The sequence below is a fragment of the Clavelina lepadiformis genome, chromosome 7 (assembly GCF_947623445.1).
Source record: "Clavelina lepadiformis chromosome 7, kaClaLepa1.1, whole genome shotgun sequence".
In the NCBI taxonomy this organism is placed as follows: Eukaryota; Metazoa; Chordata; class Ascidiacea; order Aplousobranchia; family Clavelinidae; genus Clavelina; species Clavelina lepadiformis.
In genome coordinates, this window is record NC_135246.1 from 990,406 (window position 1) to 1,008,307 (window position 17,902).

The 17,902-nt window shown below is 35.7% G+C and overlaps 3 protein-coding genes across 3 annotated transcripts; 2 read left to right on the top strand and 1 right to left on the bottom strand.

Moving 5' to 3' along the window:
• The first annotated feature begins 740 nt into the window (after nucleotides 1-740).
• On the top strand, nucleotides 741-2,851 carry LOC143466076 (ADP-ribosylation factor-like protein 6). Its single transcript, XM_076964680.1, has 4 exons — nucleotides 741-1,171; nucleotides 1,663-1,826; nucleotides 2,000-2,129; nucleotides 2,213-2,851. Exons 1-4 carry the CDS (start codon nucleotides 987-989, stop codon nucleotides 2,292-2,294), a joined length of 561 nt encoding a protein of 186 aa, XP_076820795.1. The 5' UTR covers nucleotides 741-986; the 3' UTR covers nucleotides 2,295-2,851.
• A 575-nt stretch (nucleotides 2,852-3,426) lies between these two features.
• Nucleotides 3,427-7,883, bottom strand: LOC143465940 (adrenodoxin-like). The gene is made up of 4 exons (XM_076964477.1): nucleotides 7,096-7,883; nucleotides 6,276-6,388; nucleotides 5,959-6,088; nucleotides 3,427-4,437 (listed from the first exon to the last, which is right to left on the bottom strand). Exons 1-4 carry the CDS (start codon nucleotides 7,311-7,313, stop codon nucleotides 4,344-4,346), a joined length of 555 nt encoding a protein of 184 aa, XP_076820592.1. The 5' UTR covers nucleotides 7,314-7,883; the 3' UTR covers nucleotides 3,427-4,343.
• A 5,734-nt stretch (nucleotides 7,884-13,617) lies between these two features.
• LOC143465909 (acireductone dioxygenase-like) lies at nucleotides 13,618-16,065 on the top strand. Its single transcript, XM_076964431.1, has 5 exons — nucleotides 13,618-13,803; nucleotides 14,022-14,141; nucleotides 14,265-14,362; nucleotides 14,421-14,502; nucleotides 15,203-16,065. Exons 1-5 carry the CDS (start codon nucleotides 13,684-13,686, stop codon nucleotides 15,314-15,316), a joined length of 534 nt encoding a protein of 177 aa, XP_076820546.1. The 5' UTR covers nucleotides 13,618-13,683; the 3' UTR covers nucleotides 15,317-16,065.
• The last annotated feature ends 1,837 nt before the right edge of the window (nucleotides 16,066-17,902 follow it).

Genomic DNA, 17,902 nt, shown 5'->3' on the forward strand with positions numbered 1-17,902 from the left:
ATAGGGTTAGCTGTCGTTAATGCCTTTGCAAAAAGTATTACATTTATAACGCCACTGGGTATCAAATACAATCCAAATTTGTTGCGGGGCCAGCGCTCTAACCCTCGGTTGCCGAGCCGATAATAACAATTATAAATAACCAACAGAAGCAAGCGTCGTTAAATCTCTATCGTGCCACATAAGGTACCGTAATAAATTAGATAAATCTGATTCTCAGCAAAGGAACCTGTTTATTTGAACTTTTGTTAGTAGTTATAGGCCTATAACCATGCAGAATATCCATAGCATGAATAGGTCTACATAACAAAAGAAACTTTAATTTTTTGAGCTACTTTTTGAAAGTGTAGCTTCCTTAACGCCAGGTTTGTGTAATGAGGGTAAAGAAAACGTGCATCCGATAAAATAGAATGTTGAATGAAAAATCTTGAAAAAAGTCTAAAGTTGGGAGTATAAATAAAATTAGAACATTCTATGATTAAGTTTCTCTCAAGTTAAAGAAAGTGTTTTAAATAATATTTTTTTTAATATAGCAACTAGCACGATCAACTACATAAATTTAAATACTATTACTATAAGTTAATATTTTTTTCCGTCAACCAACGAAGCTTCAAGATTTTTTTCTAGTTTTCAGGTTTTAGGATATATTTCGGATCAGACATAAAACTCAGCCCAAAGAATGTTAATTATGTGCAATGGAGCATGTCCTTCAGAAGCTTTTTATTTCTGAAGTATGATATTGGTTACTTGGTTTAATAGACGTGTGAGGGCTAGATGAACGATTGCAAAACTTGTGTAGACGTAGCCTTGTTACATATTGCACAAAATTTAAATAATACAAAACAAACTGTAGACATTACGTGAATTCTGGTATAGTAGTGTTCTGTACCTTCAATAATAACACAACTTTAGATCTGCAGTCAGAGATTTTGCCACTTTTATCTTTAGTCCTACAGTTAAATGACGTTTGATGAGCTCTGCATGTGACTATGGGACTCATGGATAAATTGTTTGGATGGATGAAATCCAAAAAGAAAACAGCTTGTATACTCTGTATTGGTTTGGACAACAGCGGAAAAACAACGATAATAAATCATCTCAAATCGCCCGAGTCTTCACATCAAGACGTTGTTCCTACCGTTGGATTCAACGTCGAAAAATTTATGATGTCAAAGTAAGGTTGCCGTAGAAATAAATGAAAAATGAAATGAAAGATGATGATAATAAAATCAGAACAGAAAACCCAGATTGGAAAGCTTGCTACGTGTGCAGTGAATTAAAACTAATTGCGCGTATAATGGCTCTTGTTGTGCGTGGTATTTCTCATCCAAAACAGCAAAGTTTCCAATCTGGCTGTAAAGTGATTACTTGGTTCAAAATTTAAAGCTTGCTAAAGAAATCAATACAATGTAAATATATAAGTTATAGCCTCCATGTTTTCTTTATGTTGCTTTTTACTTCAATGTTAGCACTTAAAATTTTTTGTCGGTTTGAATTAAATATAAATATCAAGTAATTTCAACTCTAAAATATCCTTTTTGAGACCTTGCTTTTACCTATGTTGTTGGATTGATCATAGCGGCAGCCCATATTACTGGATTCTCACCATTTTACTGAATATATACTTAAGGAAGTAAGAACCTAATGCCATGGTTTAAATATTAGTTTAGTTTTCACCGTATTCGACATGTCTGGGCAAGGGCGGTACAGAAACTTATGGGAACACTATTATAAGGAAACGAATGGAATTATTTTTGTTGTCGATAGCGCAGATAAGTTACGCATGGCAGTTGCTAAAGATGAATTGGATCAACTTTTAAAGCATCCAAGTAAGCATGTACTATAAATGGTATTTATTAATCATCATTTATTTAGCGGGATTGAGAATTTAGAAATACTGTAAGCCTGTATACATTTTTATATCAATAGCATTTAATTTCATAATAATTTATTTTAGTTAAATACCTTATGCTACTGTTAATGTATTTCTGTATGCTGAAAGGTGTTGCTGCGAAGCGGATCCCAATTCTTTTTTTTGCAAATAAAATGGACGTGCGTGATGCATTGTCAGCAGTTAAATGTACGAAACTCCTCGGACTTGAAAGTATTAAAGAAAAACCGTGGCATATTTGGTACGAGCCTATTTGAACTAAATGTTATTATCACAGGTTTTAAGTTGCAATTTAACAACATGGTTTTAAAAACCTTTCGACAGCGCCAGCAATGCAACAACTGGGGAGGGTCTTAATGAAGGTGTTGGATGGCTATCGGAGCAATTGCAAACTCTACGACCATAAAATGTGAACGTTTCCTACGACATGAAACCCATGATAATTTGAGTGATAAGTTTCTGGAAAGTCCCTATGTTACCTCAACAAATAAATTTATGTCTTGCGTTTTGCATAAAGTCGACCCTGTATGTTTTTAGACAATTTTATACGTGTCATTGTAGTGAGCATGTGTTTATATGTAGCTGCATTTGTTAATTCTGGTTGTTGTGTTACCTTTAACCGATAAAACCTGAATATTTTTGTGCAGCAATTGTGCGAGTTTCATGCTGACTGCAGTTACTGTTAAAACAAAATATAATAGATTTGGCAGACAAATTAAATTATAGGGCCTCTACATTGTGTTCATATCGTGCATTGTGAGCCCTAGTCTGAGCAAAACTATAATGACGTAGTAACAGAAGTGTTTCTAATAATTACATGCCACATTTATTTTTATTTGAAAAATTACCGTCACTGTGTTATTGTTTATTTGATGTTAGTATTTTAGATCGGTGCTGAATTGTTTTGCCCAAATAAATAAAATTGTGTTGAAATTTTACTCTTTCAGTTCAGATCAACTTTATGACAACATCCAGGCTTGTAAAATGTGATGTCATAATAAGGGGAAATTGCCCTCAAGGCCTAGCCACATTTTCCCGCTATCATTTTTGCATATTATCATTGCATCTAATACGTTCGATTCTCAGCGTCAGCACAATTTTTGGCCCCCCGCAACATTGGCGAAAAAAATAAAATGGGCGAATGTCAATTAGTAGTGTATAGTTATGAAGGGTGAATCAAATCACCAATTTCTACCAACAATCCCATCATGTGCCATGAAAATCATCATATCATGATCTTGTGCTACGAAAATGATCATATCATGATTATGTGATACGAAAAAATGACATGAGGTTAAAACAATGGAAACATAAACTGTCCGTGATGGAGATTACAGGAAACTTGCTCAATACTTACATTCTTATCACACAAACACGGCGAGAATTGATTAAAATATTATCCATTAGTCGATAATAATGAGTTTTACTAATTAATGCTGGAATTGGTGTGTTAGCGCAGCAGCGAAACAAATCAATAAACTAAACTGCTACAAACCTTCACAAATTAATTAGCTGTTGGTTTACTCACAATCAGTCCATTGTGCCTAACACAGTTTTTATTATGGAACAATGGTGTTGAAAGGTAAATCAAGAATAACATGGCTAGCTGGGTCAAGCTTGCACATAGGATCAGGTGGACAAAATTTAAATCACGAACATGAATTGTTTTTTTGAAAATAATTTGTTTCCTGATCATCAACAGCTCGATAGAATGTTTCTGATTATTTTACAAAACTTCATTTTGGGGAGCAGAATTTAGTAAAGCACACATAGTGTTCACCAGCCATGGCATCCTTAATATGACCCATAGCTCTGTAGGCAAAATGTTGCTTTGAAGAACTGTTGTACTACAGAAAGTAACAGAATTGCATGCAAGTATATTGAAAATGTTTCAATTACCTACGTCAGAATATGAATACAATGCTAAGACGAATAACTTCAAGCAATAAAGCAATTGCCAACCACAAAGTCTAATAATTGCACAATGCATGTAAACAAATTATCTTAGTAAAAGGCCGGCCCAAGCAAGCGCGGGGCAAAATACAAGAAACGATGCCGTAAATAACTTACCTTAATGTAGTAATAATAATAAAGCAAACCACATATAGCAACCTACTCTTTGCAGACCGATTGGCATCAAAACATTCTCTTTCAAATATAAATTAAGAAATAGTACTGTAACTTTTGCAAAAGAAAACTAAAATGTTATTTTCGTTTTGGTGCTAAATAGCACAAAGCCACATCACTCGTATTGGCCTATATATATGGCCGGCCTTACGCATGTATCTAAATTTCCTATAAAACAAACCAAAAAACGCCAATGTTTTTCAAAAAATAAATTGTATAGTGGGCGCAAGGGGCAAGCAAGGTATCTACAGTAGCTTCAATTCATAAACACAGGTGCATAGTAGAATAGCAAACATAACAACAATTGAAAATTTAAACCGCATTGAGGCTATACTCCACGTGCGTCTGTGATTTCTATGGGCAATGTGAAAGTCACTCCTTCCATTTCTCTGGTCACGTGAACTTGACAACCGAGTCGTGACCTGCAAGTTCAAGTTGTTTGATGAAAAGACAATAAACCCGTTGTATCCTGAATGTTGTAGCATATAAATTAGACATTTAACAGTTTACTTGTAAAAAATAAAATACTGATACTAAGTATTCACTGAGATAACATTCTATTTAGATTTCATATTTCTGTACATTTGGAAAGGGCTACAAATACATTTATTCAAGTACAAAAACAAACAATATTACTAAAAACTTAGCAAATAAAAGAAATGATACTTCCATGAGCCTGACTGCAATTATAACCAGGAATTGCAAAGTATAAAGTACTTTGTGGGGGATGGTATGATATCGGACACAAGTCAAAAATATAGGTTTAATATCTAATCATATCATATCGTTCTATATCATTGCTGTTTCATATAATGTTCAGAAGGTGTGTTCACGAAGCTAATACCAACTGGCATAATTTTCTGTCTTCTCCGCACTTTTGATAAAAAAATAAAATGATTGATTGAAGTGTTTAACTTTATTTGTCCACAAATGCTGCGCAAGCAAAGTGCAGTTGGTAGAAATTGACGTCACTCTATCCTTGTGTGAAGAATAGGAGTCTTGGACCATGTCATGAGCTCCTTGCTATTCACAGGAAACATCTGTTATCAAAATGGTCCAAAAAGGCAATGAAGTCTTCTCTCAGTAATGAGGAAGCAGTGTTGACTTAATTATTTGAATTCTGCATGAACTTCGATCATGGCGCTAAATATTCAGTAAACAAATTTTGCCTGAAAGTGCTTTTAAGTTATTTTTATAAACCTGGTCGTTGCAATCGGACGGCCAAAGAAATGCCGAATGCACAACAACAGTAATATGCTTGCTCCTGTATAAATATTTCAAAGCTTTCTAGTTAAGGAAAGTAAATTACTTGTGGCACAAATCTCTCTATTCTCCCAACTTGGCACCATATGACTTCTACTTGTCCAAGTCGCAACCCATGCTGTCTTGAGTAACTTGAGTGACAATCTAATCACGGAACTGCTGGGAAAAGTGCATTAACTTCCAACTTGAAGAGGTTTTAAGCGAGCCGTGAATATTTTATTTTGCTTAAATAGGGTGGTTTAAAGCCATAGTCAAAAAATAAAATACATTACAGTAGATGGGCTTTGAAACAAAATTTAAGAAATGCATAATAATGTTGTGTTTTTTCATGTTAAAAGTTTGGATACTTTTCGAATAAACTTTCCACAGAAACTTAAAACTCTTTTTGGGTATAATTTCCAGCTAAGTCAAATTTTAAGAAAATTAACAAAATTTGTTAATTTTCATTTTAACATTATGTCTGGAAGAGCAATTCTTTGGGACAATCAGTGTAAATTTGTGAACAAATGTATACATGCCACAGTGAGGACGTCACTGTGAGGTTGGAAGAAAAACTGCATCTCTGTGTTCTATCATACCGCAGGAATTTTTAGATCTTAACGTAAAATTAATTGAGAATAATAAATCGCTAACTCATAACAGTAAGAACCAAGCACTTCCATGATTAAGTATCAACTTACGTGTCCGTTAATCCGCAAGCTAGGTCAAGCATATCGTACTCGTCCATTAACGGTTCCTCTAACTTGTCGAAAGTTGCTTGGTCAAGAATGACATGACAGGTAGAGCAGGAGATTGTGCCTTCACACACACCTGGACACAAACCTTGTTCTTATTAAAAAGTGCTACGATGACAATCAACCCTTGGGAATGTTGACAGACATTGAATTCAATCAATGAACAGGGTTAATATAAATTATTATATTTGTCTGTAAACATTCGCTTCAATGCTTGGGATAGTAATTTTATGAAGACGCTGCTTAGTTTATTCACGTTTTACCATAAGATTCAAAGTTCAGGTCATTATCTATCACAACATCCAGTAAAGTGTCACCGACAGTCGCTTTTGCTTCGTGAAGTTTTCCATAACGATCAACAAACTTTATATTCACCCTGAAAACAAATATGTTATGGTGACAGTAATGTTTAAAGAAATGTTTAACTTACACTTTGCAAGATATATATTAACACAAGGCAGTGTTTACAAGCATAATTACATACAGTACCGGTATAATGCTAATAATTGTAATTTTAAAATACTAATAATTGTAGTGTCCGTATTAGCGCCACCATGTGGTTACTATTTGTGTTATGTTGGAAACACTGCGTTCTATGTTGTTCAGTTCAGTTCAGTTCAGGAAACACAGTTGTGAATAAAGTCATTCTTTTTGGAGCGTGCTACACGAACGAGTGTTACAATAATTACTAGCCGATGGTAAGTAAAAACCGACTAAACAGCTTTCTTTGCCTGCCTTTGTATTGCTCACTAATATCTATTCTAAAGGTAAAAAATCATTATGTTGCCCACGTGCATGTCATCTTAAGTATTTCTCAATGCAAAGAAACATATTTTGTTTGTTAAAGGTTTTGTTTTAACCTACGCGAATTAAATCAGCATAGAAATATCATTTCAAACTTATCCTATACCACAGCCTGCTAATTCCCAGACATTGAGTAATGTAATTTTCCATCGATAAAATGTATTTTACCATAGTATATAGATCTTCTTTGTACACTGAGGTCAAACCTCACTTATTCTAGCATATTTTTTTTAACATATTTCAACTTCTAAGCAACAAGAAACGGAAATTACAACATACTTGTTATTTTTTAACTCAGGCGAGAAATGAAAATTTCTTTTGCTGAAACATCTTGATGTCATCTTGATCAAGTTAATAGGTTCTGTGATTGAGTTTAATGATTGAGTTGAGGTAGTTTTAAACATTTGGCCATGGCTTTGCACCTTTGCATTACTTAATCCACACATTTCTGATGATTTTAATGATAAAGAACGCAGCAAGCACCGTGTCACGTACATTTTGAACACAATAATTCCTGAAAAAACACCTAACTGCACAAGAAATTAGTTATGTTATAGGCTAGCCTATTATGGGCCTACAGCTTGTTAACAAGGTCCCCAACATTATTTGTCATTATATTTTACACTGTTCCAACGGAGAGTCTTCTTGATTAAACAAGCACACGATAGTCTGACATATATGCTCTCTTTCTTAGACAATAATTTTTAAAACAACATTCTTTCACAATTCGAGTGGGAACCACTACATGCCAGCTACTGCTAGGGTCAATCGGCCCTATTGCGGGCACGGCGCTTTTGCGGCCGGTAAATTTTTTTCTGAAATTACCGAAAAATTTTACAACGAAAAATAATTTTTTTTAAATTAGCCTCATCTAATATTCCTAACAAACAACTCCAGCAAATTTCAGGAAGTTACTCCAAGTAAAACGTTTGTTATTACCGTTAGAACGTGACTACCTCAAACAGAGACCAGAACGATATGAAAAACAGCCAAAAATTTTTTTTCACTCTGCAAACTAAACTGCTGTTTCTCCACCAAATGTTGCTCTTTTTTCATTCTTTTTTCGCACACGAGTAGCTGTATCCTTCTTCTGTGTATGTACAAAATTTTAGATGTCTATGTCTCTTTTTTAATGTTTTATTTTTATTTTTCTGTGTTTCATCACAATTACAAAACAACCCCCTAAATGCGGACAGCATAACGTGGTCATTCTAGTTTATCAAATGCTTTGTTTGCACGTGATTATTTGCTTACTTTGGTCTACTTGCGCAATATGGAGTTACCAAGTAAAAAATCAAGGAACTCTTACGATCAAGTAATGCTAAATGCAGCTCTTTTAGCTATTTGCTAAAGTGGAAAAGAGGTCCGGTTGAACCGTCATGGGTAGCTTGTGATTTCTGGGACCATACCAAATGCACCAACCTCAATATTGAGGTTAATGAAATTGAAAACTTGCAGTGGTATTGTGATATGTTTGTGTGAAAATGGTGCTGATAAAATTTTTCGGTTCTTTTTTCATTAGCATCGACTCTCAAGTGGTATTTTCTTGAATTGTTTCTTCTCGCATGAAATAAACAAATACATTATCAGAAAACATGTTGTACCATAAAGTTTTAACATGTAGGCTACACGAGTATAAGCTTGCCGCCTTATTCCTTTGGAATTTTTCTTGTACTCGATGCAGGCTAAGCGTAATGACTCACTTTTTATTTTGCATTACACTGTAAACATACGATAATCGTTACGATTAAGTTACGCTTATAGGATATGCGAGGTATACTAAAAACGTTTAAAACTTGGCCCGTCCATTATATAAATGCAAAAGTAAAATCGAATCGAAGTGGTTGCGTATCGTTTTACACCAACCAAGTTACCTGAATATTCTTCTCCCTTATTCTTACAATATTTATACATACATATATTTATTATACAGTTATTCGATGAATCAATGAATAAAAACAATTTATTTTGCATTGCTTGTAACTCCAATGTTCTTCTTCAGTCTTGCACACAACAAACGGCAATACTGTAAAAGGCTAAATTCTTCATAAAAATACGTCCGCAAAAGCAGGGAAATGCGGACGCATTTATGGAGATGTGTGGCCGCATTTGCAAGGAGTGTCCGCAATTACCCGGAAAAAGTAGTCTTGGAAGAAATCGTTTTGCTCCGTTTTTGCATCAACAGAAAATAATATAAAATTATAGTAAAAAAGTAGATTAAATTCTGCACAATATGGTGAAAAAATTTTTTCGCTAGCCCCAGGCAAACGTATTTAACATGAGATTTAAATCGCAAAGAAAAAATGTGGCCGCAATACCGCCGATAGACCCTATACTTGGTTGTTCTTGCTAGCTTGTATGCCATTGCCAACTACTACCAGCTGTTGTTCCTAGCTTGTATGCCAACTACTACTAGCTGTTGTTCCTAGCTTGTATGCCAACTACTACCAGCTTTTGTTACTGGCTTGTATGTCAACTACTACTAACCGTTGTTCTTACCTTGTATGCCAACTACTATCAACTTTTGTTACTAGCTTGTATGCCAACTACTACCAGCGTTGTTCCTAGCTTGTATGCCAACTACTACTAGCTGTTGTTCCTAGCTTGTATGCCGGCGGTTCCGTAAACTGGGGTCCGTAAAGCGGTTTCAGAGGGTGGATGTAGTACACGACATGAGAGTTGCGCTATCAAAAACCAAACCAAACATTGATGAGTTAATTGCAGAATAACAAGTACACCTGTAGCGGCCTGGGTGGCATTTTTAATACCATTACATCATTTCTTGGAAAAGTATTTTCCAGCTATTGATTAAAGTTTATGAACTTGTTTTTTGATAACACTTTAACTGTCGTTTGATATTTGGAAACTTGCTCTGAATAACTTCGTGTGGAAACTCCTTTTAGTACGTTCCCAGGTTGTTTGCAAACACCTGTGCTGATAAGAAATCTTCATTGGAAATGCCCGCTTCCTAACTTTGTACTGATTGTATTTATCACAGTTAACATAACATAAGTTAAGACAGATATGCCAACTAATACCAGCTCTTGTTACTGGCTTGTACGCCAACTACTACTAGCTTTTGTTACTGGCTTGTATGCCAACTACTACCAGCTTTTGTTCCTACCTTGTACGCCAACTACTACCAGCTTTTGTTCCTAGCTTGTATACCAACTACTACCAGCTTTTGTTACTGGCTTGCATGCCAACTACTACCAGCTTTTGTTCCTACCTTGTATGCCAACTATTACCAGCTTTTGTTCTTAGCTTGTATGCCAACTACTACCAGCTCTTGTTCCATTTGCTTGGTCAGTATTCAGTATAGGCCTAGTCAGTCAGTACGCTATGAAATACATTGTACTTAGCTTTAGCTAGCGGTATGTTAATACATTGTATTGGCGCTAGCTATTTCAACCAAAGTATGTCACACAGTTCATCGTTAAACATATACGTGTTAGAGCTTTTAGAACAGTTATAGAAGATATGGTTCGCCAACACTTCATTTTATTGACTTAGGATTTTGACCTAGTTGAAATTGGATATAGCCTAGCCCTAGACTGCCATTGGATTTCGGTTAGGTTTAGGTTACTACACATTTAGGTCACATTTATGTTAGGTAATGAAAAACTGTAAAAAAGATCGCAGAAATTTTCTTTTAAAATACGTGGCCGTCTTAATATTTTCAGAATGTTCTTGTGTTTTATTGACAGAAAATTTCAATTAGGTCAGTTTGGTTCAGTGACTTCATACTCTCCCACGCTTACCGTAATTATTACATCACTGGCAATTTCGTTTTTATTACGTCACACGCTGTGCGTTGTAGAATTGTATTCACTAATTCTTGCTTCCTCTATTGGCTATTTTTTTTCTTACGATTTGACCATCTGCTCCATATTGAATCTAACTTCAGCTGTAGTGGTGTAGTTATGTGCAATAAATAGTATCTAGATTCCCTTTTGTCTGTAGTTTTACGTGTTATTATCAAGTGGTACATATAGCATTGCAGTATTGGTATAAATGACGTACTTGAACAATCTAGCTTTCAGTGCCAGACTTCGATATATTTTCTCCAATCAATCTCAGGGAACTTGTACCAAATATATCGTCGTACTGTTATGACCACCTTCCTGATTGTATGAGAAAATCTTACCAATTATTGCAGTAGTGCTTGTGTATATACTTGTACATACTGACAGTGTTCTCGTTCCACATTCATTCTGCTGGGTAACACAGAGTCGCTCAGAGCTGTGTACTACTCTTCACCTCTTAACTATGGCAATTTAAGAAATCCGACAATAGGCATAAAGTTGGAAATGGTTCTTCAGCAAGGTGACGTTGTAGAATGCGCAGAATCATTACAATGGATTACATCACAAAAGATGACGGTGACGATAGAACAGCGTAAAAATAATCTGCTAATTCTACATGAGTTGATGAATCTGGCTGTGAAAAGGAATTTACGACCAGGGAATTGAGACTCAATAACCTAGATAACCCAGTTCATTTACCAGCCACACAAAAAATAATCGTGATACTGGGATCATCAGGAAAATCATAACCAGCGATTCAAACATTACAATTTAATGGATAGTTATTGCTAAATATTAATGTAAATTTACTTTAAAGTAATGTGTTGTTATTTCAGAGGTATCTTTGATAGGCCTGATTTATTAAGACTGTTTCAGTAATAGTTGCAAATTAGACATGGTAAATGTATGTTGTTGTAATTGCTCTGGGACATGGAATATGTTTTAATCAACGACGTACCGGTATACGTACATAAGCCGAAAATCGTCTTTGAACTATACGAAGTTACAGCCTACTTGCACAACTTTGTCAGGTTTCCCCTTTGTGCTTTTCCAAATTCGGTAAACTAAAGATGGTGAAAGAGTCACATTGTTAACTAGGCTATCGGTTCGGTATAGCCGAGTGGTTAGTTGTTGACACCTATTATAGTAGCTGGTATAGGCGAGTCCAGTTATTATAGCTGGTATATGCCAACTATTAGAGAGAAAGAATTACTAACATATATTATATACTAATATATTACTATAGAAATAATACTAATAACACAATAATTTTTGTTATAAAACTGTTTATTCTTCTGTTGTTTTTATTTTTTGTCATCTCAACTTACATCTTCAGTTATAATTATGTGCCCTCAGCTGGCATCTGACCCGGCCCACGAAATGTCAAAATCCAACCCACATATTTCAACTTGAGGCCACTTTAAAATACAGTGGTTGCCACCAGCAGGCATAATAACATCAAATACAAGGAACAATCGGTCAAATACCGAAATTTACTTACGGCCACTATATTGGGATCCCTCTTTTAGTCGCATTTAGGTCATTTTGCGATGTGACTTGCTGTCTTGTTTTGTTGTTTGGTAGGCTGCCGCTAAGATAGTTAATGGATTGTGCCATGGCCAAATTAAGAAAAATGTTTGTTGTGTAACCTGACGAAAATGGCCACATTAAAATTTATATAAATCTTAGCTTGACGCTTTAAGCCCTCGGGGCTTTCTGGGCTTTGCCGATTTTACCTGTTCGTTGATTTCTTGTGAGCGTATTTCTTGTTTGACCAGTTTGCGATACTGCAACGAAATTACCACCTTGCTGTACCACAATCACTGTCGAAAAATAAACGATACGACATGTTAACAACTGTGGTGTCCACACAGTCATGTCACATCGCATAATCCCTTCAACTTTTCGGATTTCTCAGCGCATTCCTCACATGTAATTGTGATTGGGCATAAATGCTTGTGCTGACAGGATGTTACAGAATGTGTTAAGTTTCACGAGTTTAAGTAAGCGGTTTATTTTGAGACTTTATTCTACTGTTTCTCTACAATTAGTGCTGGCTGAGAAAGACACGTAACTGTCATTGAAGTCAGGTGAAGGGGAGTTTAGTTATAGCGCAACGAAAGGACATTATGCTATAGATATATGGCCTATTGTTGAACTTTTCCTGATCCACCACTGCGGCTAACTTGATATTATTTTATTGGCAAATAACATGCGCCGAAGCACAGGCATCACTTGATGTAGAGAAACGTCTCAAAAGAGCGTATGTATGCGTCCTTGTCTACAAGACGACTGAATCGAAATGCAAACAGGGAATAAAACTAAAACGCATTAATTCTTTGGGCAAATAAACGTAGTGCCTTGCCCCTACGGACAGAGTCGTGAACGCTACATAGTGACAAAGACACGTGATCTACCAACTTGAGATGTTGTACCACTAACTGAAGGTCTGAACTGCACTTAACTTTTTATATTCCTAATCTAAATTTTCAGATTTTGTTCTATAGCCTATGAACAGCCTAAAGATGATATGAATTACGGTCTAGCATACAAGTGCGCATGCTCGACCAGATTCTGTCACCTGAGTGGCTGAGCGCAACCATCCTGTGGTTGTGCTTTTTGCACTTGCGTACCAGACCCATGAGTTCTTATATTTGTGCGATAAATAGTTCATCATGAATGCTTTGTGATGAATTGCGATATAAGTAGGATCCACGTCGAATCTGGTTCGTCCGACCTGTCTTGTTTATATCTGGTTAATAGACTGGAATTTGTGTTTTGCTTGTAAAGTTGTAACCGGCTCAAGTATATATATATAATTGAAAAACTTGGGTTTGTTAGATAATTTTGTTAAATACGAAGTTTTTTAGTAGATGATTGTACGCCTACAAGTTGTTTGAAAAGATTTTATCTCATATATTATCATATATCTCATTTTATCTCATATTTTATTACTAGTTCTGATTGTAGTTTAGAAGTGAATACCGTAACTGTTATTCATCCTCATGTGCACAGGTAAAGGGGATAAACGAAGCTCAGTGTTGTTAAATTTTGTTCAGTCATGGTTCGAGCCTGGTACTTAGATGAGAAACTGGTGTCTCAAAACAAAAGCGACCCGTGCTTAACTGAAGAAAACGTTACATTGGACGATCTTCTGAAAATCGGAGTTGAGTATTTCGAAGTAAGCTGCCTCTATTTTCTCTAAAAATCTTTCCCAATCACTTCCTTGTTCTTTACCATTGCACTAAAATCAAAACACTGAAAATTATTTATTTGCTGAATTGTGTTTCTTGTAGTTTGTTAGATTTTCGAATTTTTGCTTTGTCATCTGTATAAACTTTTCCGTTTTCTTGTTACAGTGAACATATAGATAAAAAACAAACCTTTTTGTTTCACTAGTTTGATGCCGATGAATATGAAAACAATGAAGAGTATAATAGTCTTAAGAAAAAAAGGGGGTATAGTTATCAAGATAACATCACCATTAACCGTTGCAGCATGCCAAACTATGATGAGATGGTATGTGTACTTTAGTGCATAATGTTGTTGAATATTTTTATTATGTATGTATGTGTTGAACTGTGCAAAATTTCACATCAAGGCAGGTTTTAAACCCTACCTGTCTTATTTTGTATAAAATAGACCGAACGATTTTTCAAAGAGCATATCCACCAAGATGAAGAGATTCGATTCATTTTAGATGGATGCGGATACTTTGATGTGAGAGACACCAATGACAGGTAAATAATAAACGGACCTTGGATTAGATTCCCATTTATAATTTTGTTGCTATTTCAGATGGATTAGAGTTGAAGTGACCAAAAATGACCTTCTGGTGCTTCCCCCTGGGATATATCACCGATTCGCAATCGACAATTCCGTGAGTAACACTTAATTCTTTCTTCATTTCATATCTCTTTCTACTTTTGAAATTACAGAACAGGTAAAGAAATTTGTTAGGTATGTTTGGCTTCAATGTAGTCACTAGTTGCAGCGGAACCCCGAACTCCCCGATAATGATTTTGACTGATAAAATGATAATGACAATAATGGTAAACAGATCGTCTTGCTCAAGCAATCGTTGTTCTGAGGTCCTGGACTGTGTTTTTGCAATCGAACTCTAATAACGTAACCACCTGTATTTATAAAATACTTGTTTTACGGTTCTAAATGTCGTATCACCATGTTCATCGCTAACATTGAATCTCATCGTTTGTGACTGAAAACGGACCAAAAAAGACTCGTTGATGCCATGACGTCCTGTTCTGTCTCATAACATCAGGGGCAGTTGTCTAGCATCAGTTGGTGTTAAAACAATGGCAATATAAATCAACTTGAAGTCACCTTATTCTAATTTATATCGCGCCTTTGTAATGGAGCCGATTTTATCGGAATCAAGGGTGGCTGTGGTACTGAGACTCATATGTTTCTATTTTTATGTAGGTTTCTAAGCTACCAAATTACATAATAACATGTATTCTAAAGCTGATAAAAATGCTGGTGCTTGGAGGTTTTACTTTTTTACTGAAGGTCTTTATCTGGGAAATAAGTCTTCAACTGTTATTTTTGTTTCAACTTAGGATTATATCAAGGTTATTCGGCTGTTTCAAGGCGAACCGGTATGGACCGCATTTTTTCGACCGGCTGATGAGTTTGAGGAACGAAAGAACTACACCACGAAGTATTATACATAAAAATGCAATTTTATCTATTGTCAATCCCCATTCCTTGTAATCACAACCTTGCATTGTACTACATGGGTGTTACTGTTACCTACGTTTTTACATTTTATTGACATATTTCAATTAAACTGATTCCTGTATTCCAGACTGGCTCGTAATTTACTATTTACATAATGTTGACTTTTTCGTGTAATCATCTTGGCATGTTTGCTTACAAGTTTGGTGAATGCATTGCTTGAATAATTGAGACTTTAATCACGAAAATTAATTTCACTTGCAGTCAGTTTCTGTCATCAGTTTTACCATATTGCACATATGCATATGAGTCAAAATAACGCGGCCTAATTGCAAATTTGACCGTAATTGGTAGTCAGAGGTTTAAGCCGACGTGTTATGACTTGAAGTTTAATGAGACTAGGCTACCAATACTTAGCAAATGTTTAACTTGAGATTTTTTGCAAGAGTTGTTGCATGAATTTTTAACATCGTTGTTGATTAAACTTATAAGAAAATGATAAACTCTAGTGTATGGTAGTTCGGTAGGAGACCGCCTCGGTCAAAGACTATTCGTATTTCGTTTTTGAATGGTTTGTTACTTGTTTGTTACATTATAGTAACCTTGCTTATATAATCATATCTTTATTGCCATAAATTATTTTTAATTTCGACATTTCTTGTTGATATTCTGTCCATTAAATGACTTCATTATCAACGTAACCAATCTTTCAACAATGTTACTGAATACAAGTAAAATTTAGAAAGCTGATTGGTTACAACTTGAAAAAGTGAGGGGCAAGTCCAAAAACTAGTTGGTCTTAAATCAACGAATTGTTGTCAGCAAACATACAGGAAAAATCATTTTGAAAGGTCTGTAGTGGTTATGCAGTTACTGTATCGGTTAGGTTAGGCTGGTATAGGTTGGCCAGGTTATTACTGATTAGGCAGTTACTGTATTACCAAAATCGTGTTCCAAATTCGGCTTTCTGTTGCGATGAAGTGAAATCTGAGATGATTGATGACTGCCATTTAAATTAGCTATGGTGGTAGTTGTAAGCTAGCTGAAGCGTTTTATACCAAACTCTTCTTCATAAGTAGGTGTTTAGTAACAGATAAGGTTTCTTTCCAGCATAGGAATGTCACAGATGACAGCACATATACTGGTAAAGCATTCTTGGTATTATCGCAGTTTCCGGTACCGGATTAAGTTGGCGTCAACAGCCAAGAATAGCCAACACTTTCATTCGCCAGCACAAATACAGCAAAGGTAAGCCAGTTTAGGCTTGTTCAGTGCCCAAATAATTTTGCTATACGCTTTTGTTATAACTACTCACTTATTACTTTTCAGGCCCATAAAATATTCTATTCATACTTGACCCAAATACCTGAGTTCTATGTTCCCTCTAAGCTGCGTGCGTACGCAAATGCGCACTGCTGACACGGTCTCCGCGCACAAGAAAAGAATCCAGCCTGAATGGATGCGATGCTGGCATGACCACGGTGAGTACGTCTAATATTGCTCACAGTGGTTCAAGGGACCGCTCAGTGAGTTAGTGTGTTTGCTTAGACTTGTGAAAAATTAGAGGGAACATTGCCTGAGTCGTCTTTGTTTTTATTGTGATGTAATAAGAGTCGCTATCACTACGTCTTAAAAGAGCCAAATTTGCGATATATTTTAGGCAATTGTAACGTTCGTGAATGTGTACTGCGCTACTGGACGTGTAACAGTAACGTCCGACAATGTTACAAGCCGACTTGTGGCTGTCATTGCTTAATCAAGCGAGTTGGAGGCTAAAGTTGATGTTATTTCGCGGCTACTCCTCGATATTTCATCTTAAAGCGTCAATTATGCTTGCTAGTAGAGTTGTCCTAGGAATGACTTACATACGATCAGATAAATACATGTTAATTTCAAGTTGTTTTATTAGTTCGACCGTCCGAGTTAAAAAAGCTCGACATGTTGAAGTGGCCACTACGAAACGCTACATCTTTCACTGTTGGAAAATTAAGTGTGTCAAGACAGATATACCCTATACATTGTTCATACAACTTGAGAGTAAATGCTTACGTAAGCACGGTTTGTAACCATATACGGCATGGTAATGTAACAAAGGGAATCACAGTGACGATTGCGTCACAAAATAACGTGGTGGTCCGTGGTCCTCACGTGGTGAGCGAGTCTGAATGTACGAAGTGCGCTTCTCGCTTGCGCAGGTGTTAACTGGCTGCGTCTGTTCTTTCGTGTCGTTTAATTTTACAAGTTAATGACTTAGGTGGGTCGAGTAGCACGGACTAGATGTTACCATTTTGAGATTATTATTGAGAGCTTTTTGTAGGAACCAAGTGTTTTGGTTTGTTTAAAACTTGTGTTTATTCGCAGATGATTATGTTTTACCAGGGGGTCACATTTCCAGAATTTATAAACCAGATTTCAAAAAATTGCGTTGAATAAAAACATATATTCAGTTCCCAAAAAAATAGGGTTTACTAACAAAGAAATCAGTAAAATAAACAGTTTGTTTGTGACAGTTTGTTGATGGAATTCACGAAGCTAACAAGGCAAAATATGTTTTGTTTGCTGAAACACCTGCATATAAATCT

What these genes read in the sequence shown, in the direction of transcription:
- LOC143466076 (XM_076964680.1), top strand. Translation starts at nt 987, where the DNA reads ATGGGACTCATGGATAAATTGTTTGGATGGATGAAATCCAAAAAGAAA. An exon ending in GAAAAATTTATGATGTCAAA is followed by an intron (nt 1,172 to 1,662) that starts GTAAGGTTGCCG and finishes TTTAAATATTAG; the next exon opens with TTTAGTTTTCACCGTATTCG. An exon ending in GAAAAACCGTGGCATATTTG is followed by an intron (nt 2,130 to 2,212) that starts GTACGAGCCTAT and finishes ACCTTTCGACAG; the next exon opens with CGCCAGCAATGCAACAACTG.
- LOC143465940 (XM_076964477.1), bottom strand. Translation starts at nt 7,313, where the DNA reads ATGTACGTGACACGGTGCTTGCTGCGTTCTTTATCATTAAAATCATCA. An exon ending in CCTGAGTTAAAAAATAACAA is followed by an intron (nt 6,389 to 7,095) that starts GTATGTTGTAAT and finishes ATTTGTTTTCAG; the next exon opens with GGTGAATATAAAGTTTGTTG. An exon ending in GCTTGCGGATTAACGGACAC is followed by an intron (nt 4,438 to 5,958) that starts GTAAGTTGATAC and finishes TTGAACTTGCAG; the next exon opens with GTCACGACTCGGTTGTCAAG.
- LOC143465909 (XM_076964431.1), top strand. Translation starts at nt 13,684, where the DNA reads ATGGTTCGAGCCTGGTACTTAGATGAGAAACTGGTGTCTCAAAACAAA. An exon ending in TGCCAAACTATGATGAGATG is followed by an intron (nt 14,142 to 14,264) that starts GTATGTGTACTT and finishes TGTATAAAATAG; the next exon opens with ACCGAACGATTTTTCAAAGA. An exon ending in GTGAGAGACACCAATGACAG is followed by an intron (nt 14,363 to 14,420) that starts GTAAATAATAAA and finishes TTGCTATTTCAG; the next exon opens with ATGGATTAGAGTTGAAGTGA.